At 38.2% G+C, this 11831-nt stretch overlaps 1 protein-coding gene across 1 annotated transcript in view; it reads left to right on the plus strand.

The window, feature by feature from the left end:
• LOC137404182 (CAAX prenyl protease 1 homolog) overlaps window positions 1–11831 on the plus strand; it is a 56389-nt gene that overhangs the window by 6464 nt on the left and 38094 nt on the right. The window contains exons 3-5 of the mRNA XM_068090343.1: window positions 1567–1656; window positions 4892–5008; window positions 11537–11689. Of these exons, the coding sequence (XP_067946444.1) occupies window positions 1567–1656; window positions 4892–5008; window positions 11537–11689 (360 nt within the window). The remainder of the gene's footprint in view (window positions 1–1566; window positions 1657–4891; window positions 5009–11536; window positions 11690–11831) is intronic.

Below are 11831 nucleotides of genomic sequence, written 5' to 3' on the forward strand. Positions count from 1 at the left end.
TCACATAATCAGATTACGATTAAACCAAGCCGAAACAAGACTGTCAACTAGCGAGCGTCTATATTTGGTAAGGGCTCTTCGGTAAAACCCAAAGTTTTATATTGAGCCTTTTATTGGCCTTTCAATTTACGTGAGTACATCACGTGACGAAACAATAATCAAATGTAATTACTACATCAGAGAAATGGACTGATTTCAATCTACGGCGGTTTAGTGATAGCAGCGATTAACTGTTCGCATTTAAGCTTTTAAGAGCTTGTAATCACATTTCCACATATTTTGCACCTACAACACAGCAGAGTAAGACAAAGTGAATCTTTTGATATCAAATAACTGTAATGTGAATTTTGTTGCAAGTCAACCTTTAAAGCTAAGTTTCAGTATGTATTTTTAACTATTTTACTGAATTTCAACTTTTTATCACTAAAGTCTTATCACCGCTTAGTTTCTAGTTTCGGTTTTAATATAATTTTAGCCGATCTCGTTAACACCTTTTTCAACCTAATACGGCAAGAAAGCTCGAAGAATTCTGTTTTCGTAATCAAGTAGATTTTTGTTAGCAGGTTAAGGTAAGTTGTCTGACTACTAACCTTCTGTTTGCAGGGATCACAACTCCGACTTTGCTACTGGTTTTAAGAGGAAAATGTTACCGTTTTACAAATGGTAATTGCTGAACTGAGAGAAATCGGTCATCGTGTCTCTTTCAGGTGTTGTGAATATGTTTTCGGCGAACAGCATTTTGATGTCTTTGTTATTTTGACGTACGTAATAAGCACACCGACTGCCTATGGTGAAGGGAAAAAATCATCATGTTCTACTTCGTGTGGTGAAAAAATCGTCCATCAGGGTAATTGCATCTTGAGGGTGCACTGTACATCAGTGTAAGTTTTCATCTTTGAGATAGACTTAGATTCTAATGGCTGTTTGAGAGAAACTTGACAACAACTTGCTTGGTACACTAAACTTTTGTGACTACATAACAGAAACTTTGAATTTACCTTAAATGAATTTATCTTACTAAACATACATTTAAAGCTACATTTTAATCTTTTACTAAACATTGATTTTGTTGTCTGCATTTTTTATTATCTGTTTTCGGTTTGGCGCATTTTGCCTTTTCACTATAACTTTTAGCCAAAAATTTTTTAATTTTTTGCAAACTGGTTTGAGAAGAAAGACCAAGCGATGCTGTTCTCAAAAGTGGCCATCCGCATACTTGGCCATATAGTGGCCATCAACAGCTGGCTCTTATTTCAAATATTACTGATATCTCAAGAAAATAACTTGCTCGGATCTCCATTTTGTCAGATGTTGGGGCACTCGTACTTTGAGGTATCATGTGTTATAAAGCCAGCTTGTTGACACTATTCGCTTGCTAGTAGAACACCTGTCACTAAAAGTTTGAAGTTGAAGTTAGCTTCAAGTCATCTATTGCTAGCAGCGGTGCAGTGATTGTACTTGATATATAGATGTAGCGTAACTGCGGAATTTAAATACCAATTACTATTAAGGTACATAGATGCTAGTCGATAGAGACCTGTTAGTAATATAATGGGTATATTGTAGGTTATACTACTTTTGGGAGGTCTTCCATACTTATGGGGTGTCTCTGGTCGGCTGCTGGACTATTACGGCTACAATTCTGCAGACTATGAGGTAAGCCTGGTATTTTAGTATCCCCGTTCTCCTTTTCATGATGTTTATGTTTAACATCTTCTGCGGTAAACTTTTATCACACAGTTGGTTGACACACTATTTTTGCTAGGATACTAGACAGAGTCTCTGTAGCCTAAACATGCAGATTTAAGATCCAGTCCCTAAGTATTCATGAGAGTTCATAAAAATCAAATGTATGTTACTCCAAGTGTTGGTTTGAACAGCAAATTTTTATTCTGAAAATTTATTATTATTTTATTTATTTATTAATTTTTATTATTGAAAATGAAGCTACCGATAGTTTTTGTAGCCGATACAGCTTTTCTGCTTCCGTTAAAGAATTTTGGCTAAAAAGTTGTTGCTGACTTCTGCTGGGAATAAGCTGTTGCTGACTTCTGCTGGGAATAAGTTGTTGCTGACTTCTGCTGGGAATAAGCTGTTGCTGACTTCTGCTGGGAATAAGCTGTTGCTGACTTCTGCTGGGAATAAGTTGTTGCTGACTTCTGCTGGGAATAAGTTGTTGCTGACTTCTGCTGGGAATAAGTTGTTGCTGACTTCTGCTGGGAATAAGTTGTTGCTGACTTCTGCTGGGAATAAGCTGTTGCTGACTTCTGCTGGTAATAAGCTGTTGCTGACTTCTGCTGGGAATAAGTTGTTGCTGACTTCTGCTGGGAATAAGTTGTTGCTGACTTCTGCTGGGAATAAGTTGTTGCTGACTTCTGCTGGGAATAAGTTGTTGCTGACTTCTGCTGGGAATAAGCTGTTGCTGACTTCTGCTGGGAATAAGTTGTTGCTGACTTCTGCTGGGAATAAGCTGTTGCTGACTTCTGCTGGGAATAAGTTGTTGCTGACTTCTGCTGGGAATAAGCTGTTGCTGACTTCTGCTGGGAATAAGCTGTTGCTGACTTCTGCTGGGAATAAGTTGTTGCTGACTTCTGCTGGGAATAAGTTGTTGCTGACTTCTGCTGGGAATAAGTTGTTGCTGACTTCTGCTGGGAATAAGTTGTTGCTGACTTCTGCTGGGAATAAGCTGTTGCTGACTTCTGCTGGTAATAAGCTGTTGCTGACTTCTGCTGGGAATAAGTTGTTGCTGACTTCTGCTGGGAATAAGTTAATGCTGACTTCTGCTGGGAATAAGTTGTTGCTGACTTCTGCTGGGAATAAGCTGTTGCTGACTTCTGCTGGGAATAAGTTGTTGCTGACTTCTGCTGGGAATAAGTTGTTGCTGACTTCTGCTGGGAATAAGCTGTTGCTGACTTCTGCTGGGAATAAGTTGTTGCTGACTTCTGCTGGGAATAAGCTGTTGCTGACTTCTGCTGGGAATAAGTTGTTGCTGACTTCTGCTGGGAATAAGCTGTTGCTGACTTCTGCTGGGAATAAGCTGTTGCAGACTTCTGCTGGGAATAAGTTGTTGCTGACTTCTGCTGGGAATAAGTTGTTGCTGACTTCTGCTGGGAATAAGTTGTTGCTGACTTCTGCTGGGAATAAGTTGTTGCTGACTTCTGCTGGGAATAAGTTGTTGCTGACTTCTGCTGGGAATAAGCTGTTGCTGACTTCTGCTGGGAATAAGCTGTTGCTGACTTCTGCTGGGAATAAGTTGTTGCTGACTTCTGCTGGGAATAAGTTGTTGCTGACTTCTGCTGGGAATAAGTTGTTGCTGACTTCTGCTGGGAATAAGCTGTTGCTGACTTCTGCTGGGAATAAGTTGTTGCTGACTTCTGCTGGGAATAAGTTGTTGCTGACTTCTGCTGGGAATAAGTTGTTGCTGACTTCTGCTGGGAATAAGTTGTTGCTGACTTCTGCTGGGAATAAGTTGTTGCTGACTTCTGCTGGGAATAAGCTGTTGCTGACTTCTGCTGGGAATAAGCTGTTGCTGACTTCTGCTGGGAATAAGTTGTTGCTGACTTCTGCTGGGAATAAGTTGTTGCTGACTTCTGCTGGGAATAAGTTGTTGCTGACTTCTGCTGGGAATAAGTTGTTGCTGACTTCTGCTGGGAATAAGTTGTTGCTGACTTCTGCTGGGAATAAGCTGTTGCTGACTTCTGCTGGGAATAAGCTGTTGCTGACTTCTGCTGGGAATAAGTTGTTGCTGACTTCTGCTGGGAATAAGTTGTTGCTGACTTCTGCTGGGAATAAGTTGTTGCTGACTTCTGCTGGGAATAAGTTGTTGCTGACTTCTGCTGGGAATAAGCTGTTGCTGATTTCTGCTGGGAATAAGTTGTTGCTGACTTCTGCTGGGAATAAGTTGTTGCTGACTTCTGCTGGGAATAAGTTGTTGCTGACTTCTGCTGGGAATAAGTTGTTGCTGACTTCTGCTGGGAATAAGTTGTTGCTGACTTCTGCTGGGAATAAGCTGTTGCTGACTTCTGCTGGTAATAAGCTGTTGCTGACTTCTGCTGGGAATAAGTTGTTGCTGACTTCTGCTGGGAATAAGTTGTTGCTGACTTCTGCTGGGAATAAGTTGTTGCTGACTTCTGCTGGGAATAAGTTGTTGCTGACTTCTGCTGGGAATAAGTTGTTGCTGACTTCTGCTGGGAATAAGCTGTTGCTGACTTCTGCTGGGAATAAGTTGTTGCTGACTTCTGCTGGGAATAAGTTGTTGCTGACTTCTGCTGGGAATAAGTTGTTGCTGACTTCTGCTGGGAATAAGTTGTTGCTGACTTCTGCTGGGAATAAGCTGTTGCTGACTTCTGCTGGGAATAAGTTGTTGCTGACTTCTGCTGGGAATAAGTTGTTGCTGACTTCTGCTGGGAATAAGTTGTTGCTGACTTCTGCTGGGAATAAGTTGTTGCTGACTTCTGCTGGGAATAAGTTGTTGCTGACTTCTGCTGGTAATAAGCTGTTGCTGACTTCTGCTGGGAATAAGTTGTTGCTGACTTCTGCTGGGAATAAGCTGTTGCTGACTTCTGCTGGTAATAAGCTGTTGCTGACTTCTGCTGGGAATAAGTTGTTGCTGACTTCTGCTGGGAATAAGCTGTTGCTGACTTCTGCTGGGAATAAGTTGTTGCTGACTTCTGCTGGGAATAAGCTGTTGCTGACTTCTGCTGGGAATAAGTTGTTGCTGACTTCTGCTGGGAATAAGCTGTTGCTGACTTCTGCTGGGAATAAGTTGTTGCTGACTTCTGCTGGGAATAAGCTGTTGCTGACTTCTGCTGGGAATAAGTTGTTGCTGACTTCTGCTGGGAATAAGCTGTTGCTGACTTCTGCTGGTAATAAGCTGTTTGCCTTTGTTTAGATAACGCAATCTCTAATCTTCTCATTTCTTGGAGCAGTTTTTGGATTGGTTACCGGCATGCCATGGACAATCTACAGCACGTTTGTGATAGAAGAGAAACACGGCTTCAACAAACAGGTACCCTATTTAGCTATACCTTCACAGACTCCTGACTCACTTCATTTAAAAATCTTTCAGTTTCATTCTAATCACAAAAACTTGAGCTACAATTGTTTTCTTTCTCAACATACGTTCACCTCAACATACAAATTTTTGAACCTGTGACTTGTAACAAATATCTGTCTCGACATATGAAGTCTTTTCAGCATTGATTTTGACATATGAAGTCTGTCGGAACAGTACAGTTTTGTAAATCAGGAGATACATATGCATGAAATAATGTTAAATTGTGCTTCATATGAAGCCTTTTTCTTTTAGTCTTTTGGATCATGGGCCCAGGAAAAACTAGGGTGTGTCCTTAAAATTGAGAAGACAATTCTTAGAATAAAACATGAGGTTATAGAAAAAGATTAGCAAAATTTGTGATTAATTCTTTAAAAGTCTACGAAGTTTAATATTTTTTGTCGGGGAAGAAAGCGTTATGAAAAAAAAGAAACCTGAAATGAGTGCAAGAGGAGGAATTGGACATGAAAATTAAACATTATGTGGAAAACCTATCAAATATAGAAACAAAGTATACAAGTTGAAGTATATGTAGCCTAATTTTATGGACTTTCCAACTTCTGTTACGGGTTTAATACGCTAGCGAATAATCTGACCACTTAGCTATCAGGTGCTTTGAGGGTGAAACTGGACATCTTTGCATATTTGTATGTCAAAGATCTGTGGAAGACCATCCTATCCAAAGAACAGGGGTCAGCACTCCTGACTCTTGTTCACTCACTGCAACGGATGAGGGAATGTCTGTCTTCGTCTATCCCTTTCACTGATAACTCCGCCTTCTGCTACGTCCCATTAGTAACGCAAAACATTTTAACACTCTTAATCATTTTCAAGCAGTATTTATAAGGTCAACGAGAGAGTACCCCTTACTGACTTGGACATTGTCTGGAAAAATTAAGTTTGTCACCAATTTGTTAACACTCCGACAGTAGAAAGAGAAGTATATTTGGACTAAAATGAAAGAAAACTGGTAGAGAAGTAGCATAATCTATTGCCAAATGCAATATCTTATCCTATTCAATGGGTCGGCAATGAATAGTATATACTAAAGCATACAGTACATGGAATTAGTTATGGAATTGATGTATACATCATATATGTAGTGAGTAGAAAGGAAAAAGGCTGTGGTAGACCCTTTCCTCAGGAAAGGTTAGCAGATACCTTGTATAAGAAACCAACATTTATCTAAAACGAGATTATGACGATGCGGCTTTTTCTAGAAGTCTTCAATCGCCTATGTGTACCACAGTGACCAAGCTTGGGGTCAATTTTTATATATTTTTTATTCAAATGAATTTGAGCTCATTTGGTTATGTTGAAATGATTGACCATTATTGTCAGCCGTGAGAACCTTTAAAATTATTGCTGAAAGAAAGCACCATCGGGGAATGCCGAGATTGAGATTTAAAAGACGCTGTCTAGGAGAATAGACAAACAGATATGGAACGTAACAAGTGGCAAATAAAGTAGGCTGGAGATATTTGATGACCGTAAAACCTCTAATTAGACGCCATGGCGCTCTATTTTTCAACGCTTCTTATATTATTATATGTGGCGGTCTTCATCTATATAATAAAGGGGCGGTCAATTGGAGGTAACGCTCAAATAGAGGCTGGCATTGTATTTTTCCATTGGATCGTCAGAATTTTGGGGAGATAAATTTAGCCCTTTTACAAGCGAAGCAAATGTCGCCTATATATTGCCTTCTCTTTTCAGTGGAGTGATAGTAAACCCATTGGATGCAATAAATCGGCTAACATAATTCCAACTTGCTATTAACCTATCTATTGCTTGCAATTAACCTGCGATGATATTATAGCCTGCGTACTGCTTTGCAATTTTTTGGAGTGTTCAATTTTTATTTCCAACTTTTGATTCATCTTCTGACTTCAACTCTTCTTCTGCACTGCTGAACTAATTGATATGAGCGTCCAAAAACTTTTTTGGCTGAGCAAAACTTTTATGCGTTGCATTTAGCACAAATACAAAGCGTGAAAGTTGTGCTCGCTAAACGCAATAGCCTAAAATTAGTCGTTCATCTACCATCGTAAACGTAAACAGTTTTTATATACATGTACTTAGAAGTCTCAAGACCGTGTTAAACAAGGAACTACTATTAGCCTGAGACAGTTATTATTTATTTCTATGGTGTTACTTTCAAAGTTTTAATGAAAGAAAACGAAAAGCTTTGGAGTTGGATAACGAGAGAATTAATTGTTATTGATGTAAACGATTCATTATTAATGCGATCTTGTGGACACTATTCTACTGATCACTTGATATTATGGGTTCGTAAAGATCAAAGATTGTTGAAGTGGCGGTCAAATAGAGGTGGCGGTCAAATAGAGGTGACGGTCAAATAGAGGTGGCGGTCAAATAGAGGCAGCAGTCAAATAGAGGCAGCATTCAATTATAGGTTTTATAGTATATCAATATATAATCAGTCATTCTGAAGTGTCAGACTCTGATGATAAGTACAAACTAGACTAATTACGTATTTCAGTCACCACTTTTACCTACCTACACACCGTCTGTCTTCTGTACCGTCAAGACTACACCCAGTTTACTTGTTTTTAATGTAAAGGTTGAGTAGTTTTTTACATCTATTTGAGTTTTTATATATTTTTGTATAGTATTACATAATGCGTTTGTCATAATGGTAAATGGGTATGTTCATAAAATATGGGTCTGAGAGGTAATTTTGCAAACATATTAGCTGAGCTAAAATTGTTTGTATGCTTATCATACACATATTCAAGCATGCATGTTTAAAATCTGACAACATTTCCATCAACAGTTTTCAAAATGTGAGCCTGTTCGTCTAGCAGTGATGCAAAGTTGATTTCCTTGCCAGAATTTTGTGATTCTATAGCAGTTATTTAACAAAGTCCTCCTCAATATATTCATTAAATCATTGTTTACGTAATATTGAGATTTGGTAAAATCAAGACACAAAAGCATAACTTCATGCAAAACCCGTGTCTCTGGTTAAATTATCTATATAAAATAAATATATTTGTTAGATCATATATGAAGAATATGTAAACGTTGATGCAAGGTGAACAAATTTAACTTCAAATGTAAACTTTTACATATCCTTCCTGTTAGATGATAACACTAATCTATATCCTTCCTATTAGATGATAACACTAATCTATATCCTTCCTATTAGATGATAACACTAATCTATATCCTTCCTATTAGATGATAACACTAATCTATATCCTTCCTATTAGATAATAACACTAATCTATATCCTTCCTATTAGATGATAACACTAATCTATATCCTGGGGAGTTTTTTTGTTGACCTCATAACTCTCAATAAAGGAATATTTAATCTTGTCACATCATACATATGTGTGACGTGTCACGTCATACATATGTGTGACGTGACACCCCTAGTTTAATGAGTTAAATTGATTTAATCCATTTACGAATTTGAATAATTGGATTATGGCACTTTTTGGTAATTGGTGATAGGATTGTCTTGAGGACTCTAACATAGTGTTACTATGCGAAGCACAATATTTAATGACTTCTGTCTCCATAAATACACAGAAACTAACACAATCACAGAAAGTTTTTATAGGGAATTTACGCCTCACCTACACCATCAGTTTTACTTATGAGCTAACAAGGGCAAGATTAATGTTAAAAGAGTTAGAAAGCACATTAAAAATGGCTGTTTATACACCGCAAGGTGTAAATAGTATCCTTGTAATATCCAACCTTATTGTTACCATGGAAAAGTCTGCGAATTCAAATTTACTAGTGTTATATTTAAGAAAATTAAATAGTTGTGTCCGAGGGTAGAGGAGTAGAGAGTTGTGTCCGAGGGTAGAGGAGTAGAGAGTTGTGTCCGAGGGTAGAGGAGTAGAGATTTGTGTCCGAGGGTAGAGGAGTAGAGAGTTGTGTCCGAGGGTAGAGGAGTAGAGAGTTGTGTCCGAGGGTAGAGGAGTAGAGAGTTGTGTCCGAGGGTAGAGGAGTAGAGAGTTGTGTCCGAGGGTAGAGAGTTGTGTCCGAGGGTAGAGGAGTAGAGAGTTGTGTCCGAGGGTAGAGGAGTAGAGAGTTGTGTCCGAGGGTAGAGGAGTAGAGAGTTGTGTCCGAGGGTAGAGGAGTAAAAGTGTCTTCGGATGGTAACGTTCAGCAGTTTAAAAGTCGCTAAAGCGCACTTAATTTTCAACATACGCTGGTTACGGTAAGACAAAAAGTGGAACAAAGAGTGGACAACTCTGCTGACCAATTGTTTACAATCTATAAATGTTCTATCTGGTGGTTTGGGCTGAACACATCATCCTGCTGCTTCTATGTTCACAGCATGGATTCATTTTTACTTCAGTTTACTGAATGAAGCAACCAATCAAATCATTTTGTATTTTCTTAATAATTGAAATAACAATTGTAAATTGTAATAAAAACTGGTGCCTAACAGAGCTATAATAATAGTTACGAGATTTCAAAGCAGCAGGCTAATTTGGTATTCATATGTAGCACGTTACTACACTTCATATCACCACTGGCCATTTTAAATATGTGTAGGGCATCCACATTTGCGATAGCAATTATACGTGCTTGCTAAGGTTAGGAATGCTACGCACAGTTAGAAATAGCACAGCAACTTCAAACTAGACCCACCTTCCTGATCAGAGTGCTTGCTTGCTAATACTTGGAAAATCTGAATATCCATTTACTAAGCCTTAGTGGTAGCACATGCAATTAAATAGCTCAGACAGAAAATTGTGAGATGTTGTACAGTTTTAAAGGTTGACTTGCAACAAAATTCATATTGCAGTTATTTGGTATTAAAAGATGCACCATGTCTTATTCTGCTGTGTTGTAGGTGCAAAATATGTGGGAATGTGATTACAAGCACTTTAAAGCTAAAAACGAATGGTTAATCGCAGCCATCACGAAAACGCCGTAGTTTAAAATCCCTTTCCAAAATGGGTCAAATAGGACGTAGCTGAACAAGATGGCTTCTGTTTACACTTTCATGCAACCTCATTTGTCGAAAGATGTTTTATCAAATATACTTCTCGCATTCAATAAAACCATGTCTATTGTTCTTACGCGTCTATTTTATCGTCATTGTAATGCTGTCACTTTGAGCACTGATATCTCAAAACCCACCGTAAAAATTTGTTTAATTTTTTAACCTTAGCTCGAATGGGTGCATATCATCCTCTAATAAACATGACGAACCTGTTGGTCACCTGTGATAGTCGAAAAATACTGCAGAAATTATTCGCGCTGTTTGGCAGGAAGTATGGGTCACATGATCAGATTACGACTAGATGATTAGAGCAAGCCGAAACAAAACTGTAAAGTAGCAAGCATCTACATGTATATTTGATGCGGGTTTTTCGGTAAAACCCCGAAGTGTTTGTCATAAACTAGTGCTACGAGAAGTTTTATATTGAGCCTTTTATTGGCCTTTCAATTCACGTGATAACATCACGTGACAAAACAATAACCAATATGCTTGAGTATGTCAGAGTAATAAACTGATTCCAACCCACGGCGTTTCTCTGATGGCGGCGATTAATTGTTAGTTTTGTGAGCTTTTAAGAGCTTGTAATTACATTTCTACATATTTTACACCTACAACACAGCAGAGTAAGACAAGGTGAATCTTTTGATACCAAATAACTGTAATGTAAATTTTGTTGCACGTCAACCTTTAAGTTTGCTAAAGTCAACCTTTAAAAATTGACAACCCACAGATGGTTTATTAGAGTATGAAGATCAGTCCAAACAATGAAAATCTATATATTATGTATCAAGTCTAAGATGTTGATGTGTGTTAATGCTCTGCTATTTCTGTCATTGCTTCTGTCTAGCAAAATTACTGTTTATAGCATATTTTCATTGGAGTTGTGACATCTTGAACAATCGCATTACAAACTGAAAGAGAGGACAACTGTGTTAGTTAAACCATTTCTCAATGAACATTGAGCAGGTTGTACGAAGCCTTATACTGACCATACTGAGAAGTTGAATATGGGGCCCAAGTGTCAGATTACTGTATAACTATACAGGCAACTACATGGTTTCTATTAGCTGTTCATTTCTTGGCCTCTCACAATTTTCTCTGACAACTGTTGAGTAGTTTACTGATTTTGTTAAGATAATTTAAATCAACCCCTCTATGTTAGTAGAATGCTTTTCTGCTTTTCAGTATATGATAGACAATATAGAAGTGCAGATCAGAGATCAATGAATGATTGACTAGTCATTATCAGATATTTAGTTCATGTGGCCATTTGCTTTTTTTGTGTATTTGTTGCACGACTATATCCATTTATATGCCTTCTTTCACTTTTTGCATGTTCATCTTGTCTTATGAGCCTTATATAAGCTTTTTTACTTCGTGAAGCGCTTGATGTGGATAGACTTGTACTCGATATATAATATAGCCTTGTATTTTCTCTGCAAACTCTTGCGTAGCTCGTGTTAATCAGCCCTCTGATTCACTCTGTAGACTCTAGGCTTCTTCATTAAAGACCAAATAAAGAAGTTCTTCCTTTTTCAAGCCATCAGTATGGCCATCACCGCTGCTCTCATATATATCATTAAAGCAGGAGGGGACTACTTCTTCATCTACTGCTGGGTCTTTGTCATCGTAGTATCTCTGGCAAGTAGTCTATATATACCCTTAGAGTTGTGGTGTTTTGCATTTGGCAGCATAGCTGGGAAATTAGATATTTGTCATTATTACTGATAGGAGTACAGCAGGCTTCACAGCTTCTAAATGGTGAACAGACCACAGGCATACA

This window comes from Watersipora subatra, chromosome 9 (genome assembly GCF_963576615.1).
Source record: "Watersipora subatra chromosome 9, tzWatSuba1.1, whole genome shotgun sequence".
NCBI classification, from domain to species: domain Eukaryota; kingdom Metazoa; phylum Bryozoa; class Gymnolaemata; order Cheilostomatida; family Watersiporidae; genus Watersipora; species Watersipora subatra.